This window comes from Dermacentor variabilis, chromosome 1 (genome assembly GCF_050947875.1).
Source record: "Dermacentor variabilis isolate Ectoservices chromosome 1, ASM5094787v1, whole genome shotgun sequence".
NCBI classification, from domain to species: Eukaryota; Metazoa; Arthropoda; class Arachnida; order Ixodida; family Ixodidae; genus Dermacentor; species Dermacentor variabilis.
Window position 1 is genome coordinate 145,886,650 of NC_134568.1, and position 20,096 is coordinate 145,906,745.

A 20,096-nucleotide genomic window follows, 5' to 3' on the forward strand; every position below is an offset into this window, starting at 1 on the left:
CCCCCCCCGATAAGCAATGACATACAGATTAAGTAATGGCTGCAGGCTTGTTAGAACTTGGCTGTGCTGAGCAGCTGAACACAGTATGGTGATCCTCCCTTCCAGCCCCCCTCTCCTGCCCACCACCCCGACCTTAGCTTTTTCTTTCATAATGAACTCCTTCTCCAGCTGAAAACCTGAGGTGCAGCTCTCACAGAGAAAGCTATCTAAAAGGTTGCTGAAAAGTTTTTCAGTAAGCATGTATTCATATCTTGGAGTAAATCTTGATACAATTAAGCACCTCTGAAAAATTAAGCACAATCTCCTTACTGGCCATACATGGATGACAACACTGAATGTACTTAAAATGCACTGCAAGAGTCCAGCCATTTCATGCATCTATGGAGTAGCTGCACAGGCAATTTAAGCAGTAACAAAGGAGGTACCCTTAAACATTGCATCACAACACAAGCTTTGCTAATCGGGTTGCCAGGTCACATAATTAGTGAGAACCATTTTCATCCTCCAGTCATGCTTACTTTGCTCCACATGGGAAATCACAACTGAAGCACAATGTCTCAAGCATTGGTAACCAAACAATAGGTAAGCAACTGACTGCAAACAGAAAAGAAAGAGTGCCTGCAACTTCCTTGTACAGGCACGTGAAAACCAGAAGTTAATCAGTGGAGGGCAACCAAGTACATGGCAGCAAACCAAAAAGAAAACAAAGCTTCTAGGAAATAAAGACCCAGGTAAACAAGCCACTAGCATTCCCTCAAGGCAGTGCAGCAGGCTTGTGCAAACATGACATCCCCACCCCCTCGACTACCTCCATCTGCTGTTGGGCAGCTGAGCCGCTTCCCTCGGGACACATCAGGCAAAGTGTCCTTGGCTTTCTTGACCCCTGTGTCTGAGCCTGGCTCCTGCCGTCCACCAACAACAGCCTTTCTTGCCTCCTTGGGTGACCTACGTGGCTGCCTGCTCCACTCTTTGTGGCAGACACCACCCATTCGCTGCTCAGAGACACTACGATCTGGCTCTGACCATATGTCTGAATCTGAAGACCAGCACTGGAAACGGCCAATGGGCACTAGGGGCTCTTGTGGTGCATTGTTTTCCAAAGTCGAATTGTGGGAGTCTTTCCATCGCAGCAAGGAAGGAGATGAAGAAGAGGAGTAGTCTGCATCTGCATCAGCCTCTTCTGCAGCTACAGCTGAAGCCACTGCTGGGAGGTTGGAGCATTCTGTGTTATTCAGGGCTTGCTTTTGCCAAGTGCTCCTCAGGTAGACATTCTCGGGAAGGCCCCTCTCATTCAGCAGGAGTAGGATGTCATCACTGTCACTGGCTTGCACCAGAACTACCTGGTCCTGATAACGCCAGGATGCATCCGTGTCCTCCCCTTCACAGAGAGATGCTGGCGTGCCAGGATGGCGACGTGAAGGGCACCTACCTCCAGTTGCTGACGATGCCCTCTCGGGACACTCTTCCTCCAGACGCCTAGTAAGGGTCGAGATCTCACTCTGCTGCTGCTCCACTCGGTCTCGCAATCTGGTGATGTGCAGCAGAAGCACATAAATAAAGTTACCGAGTTATTGTGCAAGACATGGCTTCAGCGTGTCTCCAGAATAATGATACAAGACAAAAGGATCATGACGCTTTGGACTAAATCGTATGTCACAAAAATTAATAAGCAAGAAATATGTTTTTTTTTTACAAGGAATATTTGGATAATTTCACAACGGCATGCAATTTTCAACTCATCTTTGAAATAGTAAAGATCTAGCAGCATGTAACACACTGACATGCTTATTATAAACGCCATTGCATTGACAAATTTTATGTCCCAAAGATGCACTGCGTAGGTAACTGTAGTGGAAAACTCCAGATTTACTTTGACCATTTAGACACCTAGGTTTCGGTATATAATGTGCACCTAAGCCTCAGTAAATATGTGTTTTACGTTTCACTTCCACTGGAACAGAAATGTAGTAGTGGGGAATTGTATCAGAGGCCACATGCTTAGCAGCAGAACATCGCAGCTACATAGCCACTGCAGTGGATCGCTGCTTTACATGTCACGATTGAGTTTACCCAAGGCATTAAACACAAAAAGCTTAACAAACTGGGAACAATAGGCATCCATGGTAACAAATGTGCTTGTTCAATATGTTGAACTTATCCCTCAGTCAAGTGCAATGTCTGCAACTATGTGCAGCATGAGAGATACCTTACAAGGCAGACTAAATGAGTACTTAACTGCAACAATAACAAACAAACTGAAAATGAAGCCCAAAAACCACAGGGAAAATTTATTTTACCTTTACTAATTTCTTCTGTTTTCACCCACTTTACTGTTTTGTGGCTTGTTGCTGCTAATAAAAACTGGGCTTGTGAGGAAGATCAGGATGTTTAAAAGCCCCGCTGCCATCGCATGGCTCGTACCCAGTTCGCTCCCTGGCTGTGAACTACCTGCTGGTGCTGCATTTGTCGCTGCTGCTCTACAACCCAAATAAACCTCCTTTACAGGCTTTTCAATAGTCAGGAATTTAAAATAAACTAGAAATGATTGAAAATGCAAATACAGCTATGAAGCGTATAAAACAGTAATGGTCACCAGCAAGGCATATATAGGTGCTCAAGTTTCACCTTGCCCGGCGTCGGCGTTGGGCAAAGTGAAACTTGAGCAAGGTCGGTGGGTCTGCCATCACCACCCTTTGCTGCCGTCGGTGAGTAAAACAGCATCCGACAGACGGCGGTACCGTGCCAAGAAAGAGCGGTGGATGCGCCGCTACAGCTGCTTTTTGGTCAAGTGGTGTGAACCATTCGCGCATCCCGTGACATCACATGGAAGCTGAATTCTCTGCTACTTGCAGTTTGTGCGAGTTTCGCGAGCCAGCAAAACCAGCGCAGCACTACACCGTCAGGAAAGCAGTGAAATGCGAAAGCGTGGACGGCGCAGAGTCGAGCAAAAACGAAACCTTTTGACCACCCGCGTCGTTGTCAACGATAACGTCAAAGAATTCTTTTCCTAAAAATGAAATAGAACTGGGCAAGTAACATTTTATTTCATCTTATAATACAATACAAGGATGTTTTTTGCAACGAGTAGTTGAGTACTAGAGACAGAATTTAACTGAGGAGTGCTTTCGTCATCTGGACTGGAAATCACCTGATTAACTTGTCAAAAGTAAGTAGGGTGTGTTCAGATAAGAATAGACTAAGGGGGGTGCCAAATATATTTAGAGTTCAGCAACATTTTTATATGAGGTGGGAAAATGTCTCTCTAGAAAGAAATCAACCTTCATTTTGCGAAAAATAGCATAGATTTCTTGAAAAAAATTCTTATTTCACTAAAGTGGAACAGAACATTTCCACGACTTGCAGATTTGACAAATTCTAAATTTGACAAACTCTAAAATCAATGCTTTGTACCCCGTCAAATTATTTTTGGTAAACTTACACCACTAGTACTGCTGGCCCATGGGGAGTTAAATTTATCTCACCCACAGTATGTTTTTGAAAAATTGCCAAACATTGGTTTTAGAGCAACTGCTGCTGACTGATCCCTCTAAGGCGATGAAGCTGAAAATTATTTTTGAAAAATCTTCAAACGGATTATTGCAAACTAGAAAGAGAAGTATGCCACTATACCCCATATTTTCTTCATTATAAGATTCCCAAAATGTCAAAATTTAAAAAAAAAGCCAAAATTGAAAAATTTTAGAGACCTTTTGAAGAAATAATCATTGACAATATTTATGAAAATTTTATAATATGCCAACCCAGGACTGGTAAATGTAGTACTGCAAAAATATAATGCATTATTTTATTTTAAGTGATAAAATTGAGCCTATTTTAAGAATCACAAATGGTCATCCCAACGATGCTTCTTATTCTAATAATAAGATAAAAATCAGCCTCATATTGAATTCTAATTTCATTCTTTTTGTTGCAGTAAAGAAGAGTGACTCAGATTATGTCTTTTGTGCCCCTTTTTAGACATGAAATGAGTTGAGCTTGAGCTATCATGGCTCGTGCATCCGCATTCCTACTACGCCATCTTGAGGAAGCAAGCACACAAGAGCATGTACAGCAAGTTTTTAAGACTAGTCAGGGGAACCTATTTCTGGCTAGAAATAGATTTCCCCCGGGAAATCAAGAGCAGTGACAATTTTGACGTCAGTGCCTGGTTTATGGGGAAGATGAGAGTTCCAACTTTTACTTTCCTCCTCAGGAAAATGTAGCCATTGTACCAATGACCGACATTGTAATGAAGCTGCCAGTGCCAAGGACAATTGGGAGAACAAAGCGACTGCAGTCCTGCTTCAAGTTTGATGTGGAACTATCAGCTTATAAAGTTCACTAAAGCGGTACTGACTGCATCGTTACACACGTCTCATTCCTCCTGAGTGATGTCCTACTCCAGCGTAATGTACAGGTGGAATGGGAGAGATTTTAGTTGTAGCAATTCGTTTTTGTTGTTTTACACGTACCCTAGAAGTGCTATAAACCAGTGCTTCTGGGAATTTGTGCAGGGTATTTAGGTCTCTATTGTAAGCCATCTAACATCTGCTCGCGTTCAAAATAAACAAATAAAAATAAATTCATGGAAAGTGTCCCATTCCCCCCGGCTCTCCCCTATGTTTGTTACGACTTCAGGCACAAAATAAGCAAGCCATGTTTCCTCACTTTAGGTCGTCACGTTCAGCTGACCAGTTATACCACTTATTTTACCTAAAACAAAGTTTTGCACCATAAAGGGAGTCTCGTTTTTGAAAATGACACACTGAAGACACACAGAACAAACACACAGAAGAAAAGTCTTGGAAAAATTCTACGTTCAAAATGAGAGTGGATGCATCATAAATGGCTCAGAGAAATCCCTACTTCTGAAACCAACTCTGAAAATAGCATTATCATTTCTGAAAGTGTTGCAGAACACAGTAACCAGACTTCTGTTTTAATGTGCTAAGCAGCCTTTAACAATATATTTTTCTTGGAAACTGCAACTGCACAGAGGTGCCATTCAGGGACCCAAGAGTGGTAAATTTTCCTTTATTATTAGATGCCTGAATATATTGTTAGAAAAGCTTTCTTTCATTTGTTAATGTGGGCTGCAGGTAAAAGTGGTATGCACAATACACTACTTCAATTAAGAATATCCAGCCTTTGAACTTCTTTGCTGATGCCAGTAAGTCATGCATTAACACATTCACTGTGACAATTTTTGAAGTCCAGATTCCAGTTCGGGATGACCTACCAGTGGGTCACTAGTCATATTTCTCAGGTACGTCGTGACCCACCTGTGAGTCACTGGGGAGCTGTGCTTCTTTGAAACTACCTCAAGCTGCGGAGGGCTGGTACCACAAGTCATCAAATCAGAAGCAACAAGAATTTTCACTCTCCTTTGATTTCTAGCAAAGCCTTCACTTGCATACTGCAGGAACACCTTGCACAACAGCACAGGAGGACTAACTGTCGTGACCCACGCCACAGTGAACTTGTTAAAATTAATGCCATAAAAATTTTAAGTTACTTGAGGTGCTAGTGCATAACTTTAAACTACGAACACATACATTTTCAGCTCATCTTCCATGAAGGCAAAATCTTCAGGAGAAGGTGGGATCATCTTGAGATCCAGTTTGCCCGTTGGTGTCGGTGGCTTATTCACGAGAGCAGCCACGTCTTTACTTCTACGAAATAAGAATAAGAAAGAGCTAAGCATAATCACACACTAATAGCACTTAACAAATTAAATGTCAGTGTGAAACATACTTTCTTGAAAGAGATAAGAAGGACTGCATAGTTTTGTCCAGTGAACCTCTCTTTGACAGGTGATCACTCAGAACACTGCTTGTGTCAGACCCTGCAACGAGAACATACGTAAAAAACACCGAATGACATAATAATTGAAGTTTAATTTTTCGAAAGTGCACCATGGGCTATGACTATAATCTCCTTCCTCTGAATGCAGCTATTATGAAAAAATGCAACACTTCACTAGGCACACATCTTGCAATAACCATATGGTTACAGTACAATAAATATTTTCCAATTATATATCATTAATTGGGAGCACTTCAAACTTGTTTGCGCAAAGCACTAACACATCAGTCAAGTGTGGGCATGTACTTTGTCTGCATTCCTAGCATCTTCGTAATCTCTATTAAAATTGCTTTCATTAGAAGCATCGGAAAAACCCAATACTGAACCAATTCCACCTCTTTGTCCAGTCACTGAAATGAGCACAGAAAAATTTCTACAGGCATGCCATAAAGTGGAACTGGACATGTAGCTGATACCTTACATATAGAACCATACAGAACTCCCTAAAATTACCTAAATGCTTAAGGTGGTGCAATTACCAATTACATCCAAATGCAGAACCAGAACTCTCAACGATGTCAGACTCATTCTTATCAACATTTTTAACAGAATCCGCTAAATATTGCAACCCTGTTTAGATCAAATTAACAGAAGTCAACAGTGCAGCTGCAGTACTAGATACATTTTCAGTAGCTGGAAAGGTAAACATCATGGCCGCCCAAATGGAGGCCTCAAGAAGAGACACACATTGCTTCATTACTCTACGGTATGACCAAACATCAAAATCACCGCCTGCCTGCTCGTGCCATGTTCAGGACTGTCTTCAACTATTTCCATTCCATAGGGTCTGTCCACATTCAGAAAGGAAAGTGTCCTGCCAACAAAAGTGAGAATGTGGCCATAGTTGTTCTAGTGTAGGCCAGCATTAATCTGGGCAAGCATAAGAGAAATCACAAGGCGCTCTGGAAAAAGTAGAACTTCCATTTTAAAGGCTTTTTTCAGGCACAGTTATCTATCGAATGCATGCTACATCAAGCCCAGGATCACAGAATGTTCCCTGGAGTGATGAGCTGCACTTTTGTAGGAATTCCTATGTTAACTTGCACAGTGTACACTACTATACTTTATCTTAGTAGTTATCTGCAGCACTGTGGAAGCTGCCGGACTCCTTAGCCAATAGGAAGGCCAAATGGCTCTCAAGATGTGTTCATCCACGCCACATCGTCTGTCCAGCATCTGCTTGCCATCCTGAAGATACATGCTTCAGGGTTGGTGAATTCACACAACAAATGTTATGGCATTGTAACAATAAGCTCTGTTTACATGAATGTGACAGAAGGGTTTCGATACATATACATGCTTTCTCAGTAGTTTCTTGCTAGCTCCTTACCAGTAGTAAGGGCTAAGTGTATAATTGTGCACCCAAATTGCATCGTCTGTTCAGTGCCTATTTGGTACATGCTTGCCACTATCATCATGTACTATACTGAGTGTAGTAGCAAATTAATGAAGCAGTGAACAATTAGATTTTTATAGCATTCTGTGTTGTCAATGCATCACCAGTGCTAATGCTGTGGCACCATCTGCTAACAGGAAATCAAACCATTTCTATGGCTCTGTAGTCCTAGCAGCATCAAAACCAACAGCTGATCTCGATAACAATGATAAAACATGCCTAATGTTTTGCCCTAAGTGCAAAATGAGATTTAAGCGATTGCAAATTTGACCATTTATTTCTTGCTGTCAGGGCAGAGAGCCGCTAACAAGTATGAATTCGGATCGAAGCAGGCAGTTTGGGTTGTACGGGGGCGCTAGCATGTTGATATGTTCAGGGTGTCTACCAAGTTGACATTTCCAAATTCCCCAAATTTTCCAGGTTTTCCCTGAGTGCCTTTGCAAAATTCCCTGAGTGACCCAGAAATTTCTAAAATGTAAGAAAATGTAAAGATGGGCTGACACCATGTCGCTCAATGCTGTCACTCCTAGCAAGTACGTTGAAAAAAAGATGACTTAATCCAGTTTGAATAGTAAGGAGCTATGTTTATTTTTCTCCAAAAAAAAAAAAAAACAGAAGGCAGGTGTTAGTGAAATGCACAGCGAATAACATATCTTCGAAAAAAATGGTAAAACCCATTGCAAATTGAGTCGAGCATTCTCAAATACGAATAAAAAGGAGATGCATACAGAAGCAAATATTTTCAACTATGAGCTATTTTTATCAACTTATAGCAAGCTCATTGGTATGAGGCCCGAACTTTTTAACAAGTGAGATTCTCTCTCAGCAGCTGGAAAGTCAGCCTCAACTGTCCTGACATACTCTCAGCCCGCACACAATGCCTCAAAGTTGCGTTTCACTGCTTTTAAGTGTTTATTTGGTTTGGATGATGGTCACCTACATCTCAGCGTCAGCCATCACTTTGTTTTTTGAGCTCAAACTTCTTGAAAAAGCGATGGCACGCTTCCTTTCCTGTTCATTCCTCAATGCCTAGGTTGTTTGCGTTCTCATCGTCTTTCTGCCGCGCGTTCACCCCACGGGCCATTTGAAGCATCCTGTTGGTCAGTTGTATAGTCAACATCCAATTTTTCGAACTCTCTAGGGGCCGCGAAAACGTATGGAAAATCGGGCAGTTCGAATAAAAGAATGCATGTCTTTTATTGCCCCTATGGGTTTAAATCGCCACAGGCATATCCGAAAAAGCTCTGAAGGCCTGCGAGTACACTTATTAGGCATATCGGTGCTCCTACTGTGACAGGAGATGACGGGTGCATGTGTGTATAATTAAGGAATACATAATGTGTTCAAGGGAACAGACTGGTGGGCTAGTTGGTACTACATAACTAGCACTGCGTCTTCATTTCCTTCTCTTATCCTCGTGTTTTATTTGTGCTTTGTCTCAACATAATGTGTCCCGTAAGAATTGCCTCTTCCCACACTTGTTAGGCTTCACCGCAATATATTGTTACATGTGGAAAGACGCAGATGAAAGAGGCTATTTACAGACTATTTACACTGGAGCCAGACCGCCAGGCCGACACTCGCTCGCGCCAAGGGCACAGACCCACTTCGTCGTCGTTCTCGCGGCGGCTCGTCCCTTGAGCATCGCTCGATGATATCGCAATATGTTTGCATATGCTTCACCACATGGCACAACTGTATTAAGGCAAAACTAACTTCTGGAAACTGGCTTTATGCAACGCATTGTGCTTTCCCAGCGTCGAAGCCATGAAATCGCGATGACCACAAAGGTGGAGTCAGTGCCATTGCTGACAGTGGCAATTGTTTCAATGAAAAACACCGCACCCAATGGCAAGAAGCTTAATAGCGAACGTCGAAGCAGTTAGGCCTAGTGTTGCAAGGGTGGTGCCTACGGCTGCCATCAGATCTGCATGCGAGCGCCAGTTCGAGGCGGCGAGGCAATCAAAACTGCAGCGGTGGTGGCTTTGATTAATGCCATTTCGGACCTTCGGTCATGGCAAAAAGTGCGGAAAATCGGACGGCGAAGGGTTCTTGCGTCCAAAATTTCAGATATGTTTTCAGAGACGTTCTATGGGGTATGTGGTAGTGCCGCGAAGCCGTCCGAATTATCGGGCATCCGGAAAGTCGGCTGTTGACTATACACTGGCAATTCCTCCAGCCGATGACATGGTGTCAAAGACAATTCGTTGCGATTCCTCTCTCTTACTCGAGCCAGCATTACGGAGACTTTTGTTCCCTGTCAATAATATTACAGCTAATTTTCCATGATAGAAGCAGAAATTCCCTGAGTTTTCCCTGAGTATTTCCAGACTACCTTAAAATTCCCTGAGAATTCCTGGTTTTCCCAGTTGGTAGGCACCCTGTTAATGTTACCATGGTTAGGGCGGCTATTACAATTAACGGCACTAACTGCCACACTAATTCACACTATACTATATGCATGCTGAAAGGGCCTAACATGAAACGTATCGCTGTCATGCATCATGTACAAAGCAAAAATAAAACTAACTATTCCAGCCAAAATAAGACAGTTACACCTGGAACTAGTATATTCCGCTGCACAAAGATGTTGCCTGCGTACACCTCGTACCTTTGGCAGTGCTGCAAACTACTTGCGAGATTGAGTATAGTGCGATACCAATCCACATGTGGGGATGCATGACTCTCACACGTCCCCCGATATCTTGTTTTCCGCATAGCTCCCGTCTCCTGCAGTGCGGCTTCGCCGCGTGGCCTGGCGCCCGCGGCGGTCACAGTGGTCGAAGCGCAGTGCGAGAGATGGCGCGAGTGTTGCGCTGCTAACGCCGCCTCATGGCGGGGTTACTTGGGTGCGGGAAAGACAAGGCGCTCCGCTCCCTCTTTGATACGGCACAGCAAGCAGCACGGACGTGCCGCGTGTGCGTCGATCCATGCTTCTGCGAGACCGTCTCGCGTGGCAGCCTTCGAACGCGCCACCGTTCACGTAACCGTACGCGAACGACCAGGCGTTGGGATACAGCATGGGGCGAACATATTCGCTCATTATCTGGTCGCGGTGAGTCGGACTTCTAGATTTGTCGCGCGCCCATCGGCATGTTTTGTGGATAGCAACTCGGCTAGCAGGCATTGATCTATGAAAGGTGCAATAAATGCCCTTGTGATTGTTTGCACTACTGTATTGTCGTTCCTTTGTCCCAAGAGCACGGGTGAGAGAACCCCACAATGTCTACGCCAATACAAGCACTCAGTGAGATGGGCAGCGAATGTGTGGTGCAGGATTATTGAAGGTCATATTCTCACTCTCTACTTTAGTAATAAAATTTAAAAAATACTTTAAGTACATTTTGAAAAGTGTGGTGCCCAACATCCGACATAGACATGGTTCCAGCACTTTTACAATTCAAGCTCGAGTGTTCCTCAATCAACTTTCATGGCCAGAGGTCAGGATGAAGCTATCTACCAAGGTCACCAGATTTGTCGCCGTTGAATTTTTAAGTTTGGGAATACAGTAAAACATTATTATAATAAAGTGGGTTACATCAAATTAACGAATAATTGTAATTCCCCTTGAAATGCTCATTGAAAGTTGTGCATTTAAAATCTCATTTTAACAAAGCAAAATTTCCTTTAAATGGACATAACTTTGTTAGTAAAGAATGAACATTTACAGGTCATCTTACACCAACAATGCCGAAATCTGGTGTCACATGATGCTTGCAACTCAACTGATCCAACAATTGAACATGGCCATGCACACACACTGCTGCCACCCCTCCTCTCATCAGCCTCTACCAATGCTGCCAACTCCTGCACTCTGTTCACACAGCGTGGTGCGCCTTGGTTGAAATTTGTGTACTACAGTGAAACCTCATCATACAAACACCACATTAACGTTCAAATTAACGAACTTTTCAGAAATCCCCTGCTGACTTCTTATACTTTCAATGTAAAAATATTTCAGTACTATAAACTACAGAATACCAAACTTTTTAGAATAAAGATCATTATTCAGTTTTCTTGTTATGTTAATAATCCCTCAGTACTACGAAATAATATTTCGAAATCTGTTGAGTTTTTGGACTTCCATGTATTCTTCACGGCAGCCGAAACAGTAGGCTAGCAGACGACAAGGCGTAGAGAGCGGACATCACTGCGCATGGGTTCAGAAAACCTCAGACGATGCCCCTTGAGAAAAAAAAAGAATGCGGGTGAGCAGAGGCAAGGAGGCATCAGGTTTTGCAAGTACATGCTCCACCCAGAAAAGTGTTGCCTAGCAACGAAGGTGTGTCTCTTCCTTCTTTCACCCTTCTTTCTGCGCATGCTCCTTCTTTTTTTTGCACTTCTTTTTCGAGCTGTACTCACTATGCACGCAGTGAAATGTAACCTCCATACTCGCTGGGATGCTACACAGTTGCACTTAACACTTTCCAGATGGTGTTGCTTACACGCGCTCGCGCTTTGGCATAGTTCAGGCATCCACCTCTAGAAAGATGGTTGCGGTGTCCACAGCAAGAAATGCGAATAACAAACAAAAAGCAAGAAACGTTCTTTGGAGGCGAATGAAGCTACCTTTCTGTCGGTAGTTTTCTCGGCATCAGCGCATTTTGCGCGCGTCACTCTTATTATACGGTGCTTTGGCGGTGTGTGTGTGGCATGAAAAATAGCAACAGCGCGTGTCGAGAGCCAACATGACGTTTTCGTGGATAGCTCATATGGTGACAACTTATAAAGTGATGGGTTGATGAGGAGAATGGTTAATTTTTGGGCTTTCACTATAATGATCTCCGAAAAACAAACAATTTACCATGGTTCCCTGAAGTGTGTTATATCGAGATTTCACTGTATTATGCCATAATGAAATACAAACAGTGGAGCATATAGCTTGCGTTAGAAGGAGGAAGGATTCTTCAATACATGCTGTGCCATCTAATCAAGGCTGCAATAATGTGCTACACATGCATAGTCAAGAGCACTCTGCATACTAGGGCCACATTATAATGATCCATTATCTTTGTCAATTGTTCTCCCTTTGTCATTGGCTCAGACGAAGCCGTGTTGCTGTTATCGCATTATCACTGGGATCACAGGCGCGGCAACTAGTTAACATGAAAAAAATAAATTACTTTTTATAAAATACAGCCACTGCTTATATTCTTGGCATTTGCTCAGCTTATCATTTCATGAACATGGCGGCCTAGTGTAGCAAACCTCCAACTTTGTACAACGCTCGTCACTGTACGCAAGGGGAGCTAGAGCTCCTGCAAGCCTCTTAATTTGCACTATGACTGTCGCTGGATTTCAGCATAAAGATGTGCTTCTTTGTTTAGAAGTGTCTGCTTGTGAACAGTGATGAGCTTTGTATGAAATCGTAGGCTTACGACGCTTGACCGGCATGCTCGCTTAACACTGCAACACGATATAATGCAACTATTTGTGGGTGCATGAGGATGGAAAAGATCGATTGATCGAATGCAGCTGCAGAACAGCTGCATTTCATTAGAGAAACGAGTCATCTCACTGATGAAGACATGGCAGAAAACTATCTTTACAATCCTTTGATGGTGCACAGCAAGTTTTGCACCATCTTACTAAGCGGTTACTAAGAGCAGCCCCCTCGTCCTTCTTGGTGGCCAGTGTTGACCACAAAACCAGACAATCATTCTAACAAAGTAATGGATATAATGAAGTAAGTGTGGCTTCCCCTTCAACTTCGTTATTGTGAGGTTTTACTGTATGTGAAAAGTTCTTGCATTCAAACCCAATCTAAAAGCACCTTCTTCTTTATATTGCAATGGAGGAAAAACACCGATTGCCGCTTGTGATCATGATGCCGTTAGTGTTGCAATTCTTATTGCTTTTGTCCTGTAGTATAAAGAAATAAACTAATGGTTGCCATGACTGCATAGTGCTACCTCAGCGGCTACAAGCATCACTTATTTTAAAGAAAAATAGAACAAATTTTATCTTGCACAGTTCCTCTGCTTGAAGTTACTAAGCAAGAAAATAGGAACTTTTTACTCAGAAGTTTATATTCCAAGTTGATTTGGTGAAAGCGAAAATGCAGTGAAATGTTCAGAAAGGGTGCAATCATTGCTTCTTACTCTACAGTGGGCAGATAGTGAAGTGGGCGAAAGGGGGGAGGGGGCTGTTTATTCCAGATTAAGAAGTACAGGGATGTAATGCACTATGAAGCAAAGCTATTGGCAAGGTCAGCCCCACAGCTTATACAAAGCCCCATACATCAAGACCAAAGGCAAAGTCACACTGGGATTAAGACTCGTGCCAAAATAAGGGAGATCGGCAGATGTCACTAGACATTTCTTGCATGTGTTGTTCCTTGTGCTCCCCAGGTTTCCCAATGGAGAAAAATGAGATTTCTTGCAGCAGCTGCATGGGCCTTAAAGCGACTTTTTGTGCATTTTGAAACTGATAGCACATCAAGTTGTCAGCAGCCACAAACCCTCCATCATTAACTGCCACCTAAATACATTAACACCTAATAACATTAATTCAGGTTTATTATTATAAAACATGTTGCTGGGGCTAGTTGGTGCCTGATTAATTGCCAGAATTGTGGCACAGCTAGAGATGAGGGACAACAGAAGCAACATACGACAGAGGCAACATATATGTTGCTTCTGTTGTCCTTTGTCTTTAGCTGGACCACAATTCTAGTAATTTATTATTATACTTTAATTACCAAAAACATTAGAACAAATTATCTGTTTCCTGAATGTATCATGAGAAGCCAACAAATAAAGACACCAAGGAAAACATAGGGGAAATTATTTGTACTTACTTATTGAATTAAAGAAATGATAAATTAATGGCAATGAAAGTGGATGAAAAAACAACTTGCCGCGGGTGGGGAACGATCCCACGTCCTTGCATTACACGTGCGATGCTCTAACCAATTGAGCTACTGCGGCATGGTTTCCCCATCAACTTACTTGGGTATTTATGTGTTACTATGAGAACTAACCTTGGGAGTGTTAGCCAGCACCACCACTCACAAACCCTGGCAGAGGATGTAGAACATCCTTTCTGCCGCAGGCATCATGATTTTAATTTTCACTTTCACTTCATAAGTACAAGTAATTTCTCCTATGTTTTCCTTGGTGTCTGTTTGTTGACTTCTCATGATATGATTACAAAAACTGAGCCCCTCGGTTAACCCCCTTTTTTCTGTTTCCTGAATGGTCATTTAAGGAAGCTCTGCAATGCTACATGTGGATATACAGGAACTGAGCAGCTCAGTTGTCTTTCATGGATATATGCACTGAGCTCACCAAGAAAGCTTTGTGAAATGGACTGGAAGGAGTTGGAGATCTCCTTGCTGTCTGCGACGAACTGGCGTATCTTGGCCACCATGCCTGGCGAAAGAGTCACGGACCCCAATGATCCAGTCTCGTCGTAGGCCAGCAGCTGCCCTAGGAATTTTGCCAGCTCTTCCAACCGGCACAGAAGCACTACTGACATCTCCTGCATGTCTTGTAACTGCTGCTCCAGGGCAGCATTTTTTTCCAGCAGATGAGCATCTGTCAAGACTGACTGCTCATATGCAGGTTCATCCTTACGCTTGGAGACCATCATCTGCAAAAGTACAGATGACTACCTCAATTTTTTTTTTCACATTTCTTGGAAAAAAGCTACCAGGAAATACATTTTTCCCTACTATCTTTCTTACAAAGTTCTAAAAGTAGACAGAGCATCTATAAACAGTCTGTCACTGTCAACCATGTTCCATGTTTTGAGTATTTATCTGTTGTTTATTGGCCTTCGATTCGTCCTTACCCACATACCCACTTAGTTCATATCAGAAAGAACTAGTATGTATTACATCCCAGCAATTTTGCCTATCCAAGGCCATTTGGAACAGATTTAGCACATTCATGGCAGACATTATTGCATAACAAAAAGGCGTGCTCCACATAATCACCCTGTCAAATGAGAAAATTTTTTTGTTCAGAATATCAGAGATCGGAAAGAAAAAGAAAGCCTCAATTTATACAAGAAAGGATCAGTGTATTACTGAACAATGGGCTGCTGCAAACATGGTGTGGCAAGTTCAGCAGAGTTTTAAGGACGAGTGGTTTGACTATACCAGAGTTGCAGAGAGAAACCCTCCATCCCATTCTGGGGAATGGAGATTATTCAGCTACTTTCAACTCCTCGGAATGGTGAGAGTTGGACCATACCCACTTCTGGAATGGCTGAAGTGATTCATTCCATTCCTCTAATATTAGTAAATGAATGCTTTCTCTAATTAGCGACTACTTGCATTGGTCTGCCTATAACTAAAAAAATATTTTTGAAGTGTTAAGAGGCGCAGTGCGCTAAACCAGCGGACTCATTGCGGCAACCTGCAACGGACGTAAATGTTATAGACAATGTTACGGATAATTTTTTTTCACAATAATCATGCCTGTTATTTGTTAAGCACGTTATTGCCTGTAATCTCTCTAATATCTACTGTAACTGAGAAGCCGTTTCTCAGTTGTGGTTCCGCTAAAAATCTCTCTGCCTATGTGTTGGCAAAATGACCATGAGCACTCAAAAGAGGCATTGCACGAACACTCGGATGGTAGAGCACATGTCTGGTCAATAAAGTACCCATACTTAGAGCCCTTATACACAAACCATATATAATATGTACTCAGGAGAATGACGTGTGTAATAGGACTAGACAGAGAAACACGTAAAACAATACTACACAAAATTTATTCTCTCGCTTGTCAAATAGCATCAACAAACATATCTTAGGTGTGCAGGTTAGAAGTCATGAATATTTGATGCTGCTGCAAACTATATTCAGTTCTTACAATAAAAATAACTTCCAAACATGTCACTTTGTGGGGACAACTTGTCACGCAGTACACTTCGCCATGTTTACACGGGCTTTTTTCAATTTAGCATTATGTTAGACATGACGCTAATTTCTGACATCACGGTGAACCGTTTTTTGAAATACTTGCCTAAAGCTCCCCACTAATGAACACTGAAGTTAGCTTCAATTTAGCGTAATCCGTGTTAGGCAGTTCACTACTACATCACACGCTGTGATATAAGCACGGCTTCCCTTCTAAATAATCCACCATTTCCAATAAGCCTTCATTTTTCCTAAGCTATTTTTATAAGAGTAAAGAAAACTACGAAATAATATTACACCGTTGTGCATGCCATGTGTCCACCTATATTATTCTGTCACTTTGAGAGTTAACATAAAAGCAAAACATGATATGTTTTGCAGGGCAATATTTTTTTTTTGTTTTAACCCTTTACTGCACAATTTTTTGTTTCCTCAAAATATTATTTATGGAGTTGTAGGGAAGCATAACAGTAGCTGTACTCCCATGGAAACTTAGTTTAGCGAATTTCTGTGGTTTGAATTTGCAGAAAAAGGGTATGTTGCGTATTTGCAACAATGTGCAAATAAAGAACAAGTTGAAAGCGAAAGATTGACTTAGTGTGATTCATACTCAGATGCTTATTTGCACTTGACACTCATTGGTGCACCTATGATTTAGTGTGGAACAAAAAGAAGCAATTGTACATGCTTGTGCAGCACAAGTAGTTCCCACACTTCGTGCAGCATGTCATGCAGATTCCCGCGCAGCCAGGAAGCCATGTAGTGTTTTCAGGTTATTGTCAAAATTCAAAACATAAAAGCACAGACGTAAGGCTGTGCCTGTGACGACGCGACACAGTAATGTGCGGATGCACAGCATCATTTTGAAGAAAAAAAGGAAATTCGACCAGAAAACATCTTGCCCACATATTGAATTGAAACAGACTTACACTCGTGGTTGCCGTGACTAATTGAAAGGTTACTGCCTTCACTATCAGGAGGAATTTCTCAGCCATACCAGCGTTTGGGAACCATTTCACTTTTCCGAAGAAAATGAACCATGTACACGTTGTTGCATTTGTGCAACATAGCAACGTTCCGCCGCCAGGAACAAACTATTTCGAGATAACAATGTTTTTTTGAATTTACAGAGTCAGGAGGATGTGGAGCTTCACGTAAGAATTTTTTTTGCACATTTTCTTGTGGACAAGTACATTTATAATTCGCAAAACTTGCCTATATCACTGCTCGCAGGCGCACACAGCCTCCACCACGTTTGTTTTGGTAGGAGATGCGAAGGATGAGCACAGATGGCAGCAAAAGGCGGCGCGTTTTACAGAACAATGTTGCGAAAATTCAACAACATGTACAGACAGCTCTAAACAGACTTTGCGTCCGTTTTTAACGCCGTTCATCAGAATGTTGCGTAAATGCAACAAGGTGAAGTAAAGGATTAAACCCGCTGGCATATTAATAGGCACCATTTCTTACAGGATTTCACTCTGACCACCTGTTATTCTGCATTCTAGATACTCGATAGCTTGCAAAAAAAAACATGGCGCACATTGCAAATTATCATGGACTCACGTAAGGTCCATTTGAGACTTCATTCTTCGCCTCAATCCCTGTCCTAAGTCATGCCTGCTCTTGCTTAACTGAATAGTTCTTGACAACGCAGAATACTGTGTTATCAAGAACACTGTGTTGTCAATACTGTGTTGATACTGAAAGAACTGGTAGGAGAAATACAATATATTGATAAAGTTTAGTTTAGACTGAATGGCAAATTTATTGGTTTTGTAGTCTGATATAAAATTGACACTTAATGCTACAGTACTAGGTGCTAATTCCATTCTAGCTACATTCCAGAATCTTGGGCTACTATTAAATTCCCATTCCATCTGTCCAACTCGTGCCATCATTCCATTCCCATTCCATCCTGGGTGCTTAAATATGTGAAATAATTCCAGAATCATTCCAACTCCAGAGTTGTCCCTCCACAACTCTGGACTATAGAGCATAAACAATAAAAACAATAGAAAGTCACACGTTCAGCAGCATACATCACCTCAGAACTTTCCTTCAGTTGCCTCTCCAAGTCTTCAATCCTCAGCACAAGAAAAAATATCTCCTCCTGGAGTTCAAACACATTTTCCGACAGACCAAACTCTGACATCTTCTGATTTGTGAGCTGCTTTCGCCAACGCCGATTGGCTGACAATGCAGACTTGCGGGGACTCTGACTGGCTAGTGAGCCATGATGGGGCAAGTTTTGGTCTATTTCAATCAATGGCTGTGCATTTGGACCAGTGGGGGACTCTGTTATCTTCACTGAGAACGAGTCCTTCAGGGACCTTTGTAAAAACTTGACCTATAGATATGGGACAGTGGGAAATGAAGATGAACAAAGGAAGAAGTCAGTCAAAACAAGAGGACACATTAAGCCTCTCATAAGAGAGACCATCCCATGCTGCTGCAGCAAAGAGCTTGTTCTTTGCTACAGTTTAGCAGCTTTTACAGCTGCCCTGATTTCCAACTGTTGTCCTGTCCACTTCTTTCTTTTCCACATTTCAACTTGCACTGGCTGAAATGTCTGATAACTTATGACACTAACTAGAACTGACTTGGGATTACTGCCTATCTGAAGAGGATAAATGAGTCCCAGCCCTTTCAAATAGTGACTAAACACTGCCTCGGGCCAAATTAAATAAGATGAAGCACCAGAAAGCTGCATCCTAATTTGTACCCTAAAACATTGATGTTTTTCGAACTTTGTTTCCCATGACCTATGCCAACAAAAGTGCAGCATTCTTAGGTAGCAATCTCGGCTGTGATGACGCTTTCATTCCTACAGTATAATATTGCAAAAACACTGTACCACATGACGTACATGCTCACTGACATCAGTTACTGCCATAGTGAACAGTGGAGAGTTTTTGCATAAACTTTCAACCCTGTAAGACCTGTCACCATGGAGTGGCAAGACTTTCAATATCCTTGGTAGCATTAAATCCATAAACTGTTTGTTCCAGTGAACTGTCTCTGACAAGGTTTCACAGGGTTGGATTAAACAAGTGTTCAGACTTTAGCGGTATGTCTGGATTGTACAGGCAATTCACAGCAGACATCATACAGAGGCACTGCCAGCCAGCCCTGAATGATAGCTAAGATTTTAATGCTCTTAAGATGCAGTAGCAATATCACATTGTAATACTCATTCATAGTGATAAACACTGAAGGAGTAAGTAACTATTAATTCATAATAAACACTATCATAAACACAACAATAATAATAATAAACAGAACAGTAAGAGTCAATGCAATGTTTTTCCATAACCAAATATTCAATGAATGCAAAAACAGTGTTTTGACAACTTATCTCTAAGAAATTTCTGCTCTCCCTCAGCCTTCCCTTGTTTTGGAAGAAATCCTTTTATCTCCCACTGGAAGAAGAGCACATGGCCACTACCTCCCATCGCGTCTCTTCTCTACTCTTTGTATGACTAAGTAAGAAGCCAGGGCCAATTCCTTTCAACTAACCAACTTTGCATAAGTGCTTTGCATAAAGTGTTTGGATGTTGGTAACACAGTCAGAAAGCCAAGATCCAACAAGGACAATCACTTGACAGGGACTCAAAACTTATGGTCACATGTGCATTGGAGGAAAACAAGACAGCTAAACACCAAACTGACATGAACAACACTAAACATGCGCTGACTCAGAAACTATTGTATATCGGCGCCTGTGCAAACAAGCGAAGACGAGGCTGACGAAGTGGTGCCATCGATGACTTAACTCTAGACTCAGTTGGCCCTTCCTTGCAGTCAATAGGCAAGTGTTCCAGCAATGCAATAAAGGGGAAGACAATAGAAGCATGCATAATTTTAGCAACTGATATCAGATGACCGTTAAAAAAATGATTACATATAGTAAGGCAAGCAAGCACACACACTTCTGTCACCATAACACAGGCATATCTTATTGAA

At 42.1% G+C, this 20,096-nt stretch overlaps 1 protein-coding gene across 6 annotated transcripts in view; it reads right to left on the reverse strand.

Annotated features, from left to right (window-relative positions):
- Nucleotides 1–20,096, reverse strand: part of LOC142585994 (uncharacterized) — a 330,876-nt gene that overhangs the window by 110,992 nt on the left and 199,788 nt on the right. For all 6 annotated transcript variants that reach the window (XM_075697173.1, XM_075697220.1, XM_075697194.1 and 3 more), the window contains 5 exons: nucleotides 18,178–18,480; nucleotides 14,551–14,854; nucleotides 5,755–5,845; nucleotides 5,556–5,672; nucleotides 809–1,527 (listed from right to left, as the gene is read on the reverse strand). In XM_075697173.1, the coding sequence (XP_075553288.1) occupies nucleotides 809–1,527; nucleotides 5,556–5,672; nucleotides 5,755–5,845; nucleotides 14,551–14,854; nucleotides 18,178–18,480 (1,534 nt within the window). The remainder of the gene's footprint in view (nucleotides 1–808; nucleotides 1,528–5,555; nucleotides 5,673–5,754; nucleotides 5,846–14,550; nucleotides 14,855–18,177; nucleotides 18,481–20,096) is intronic.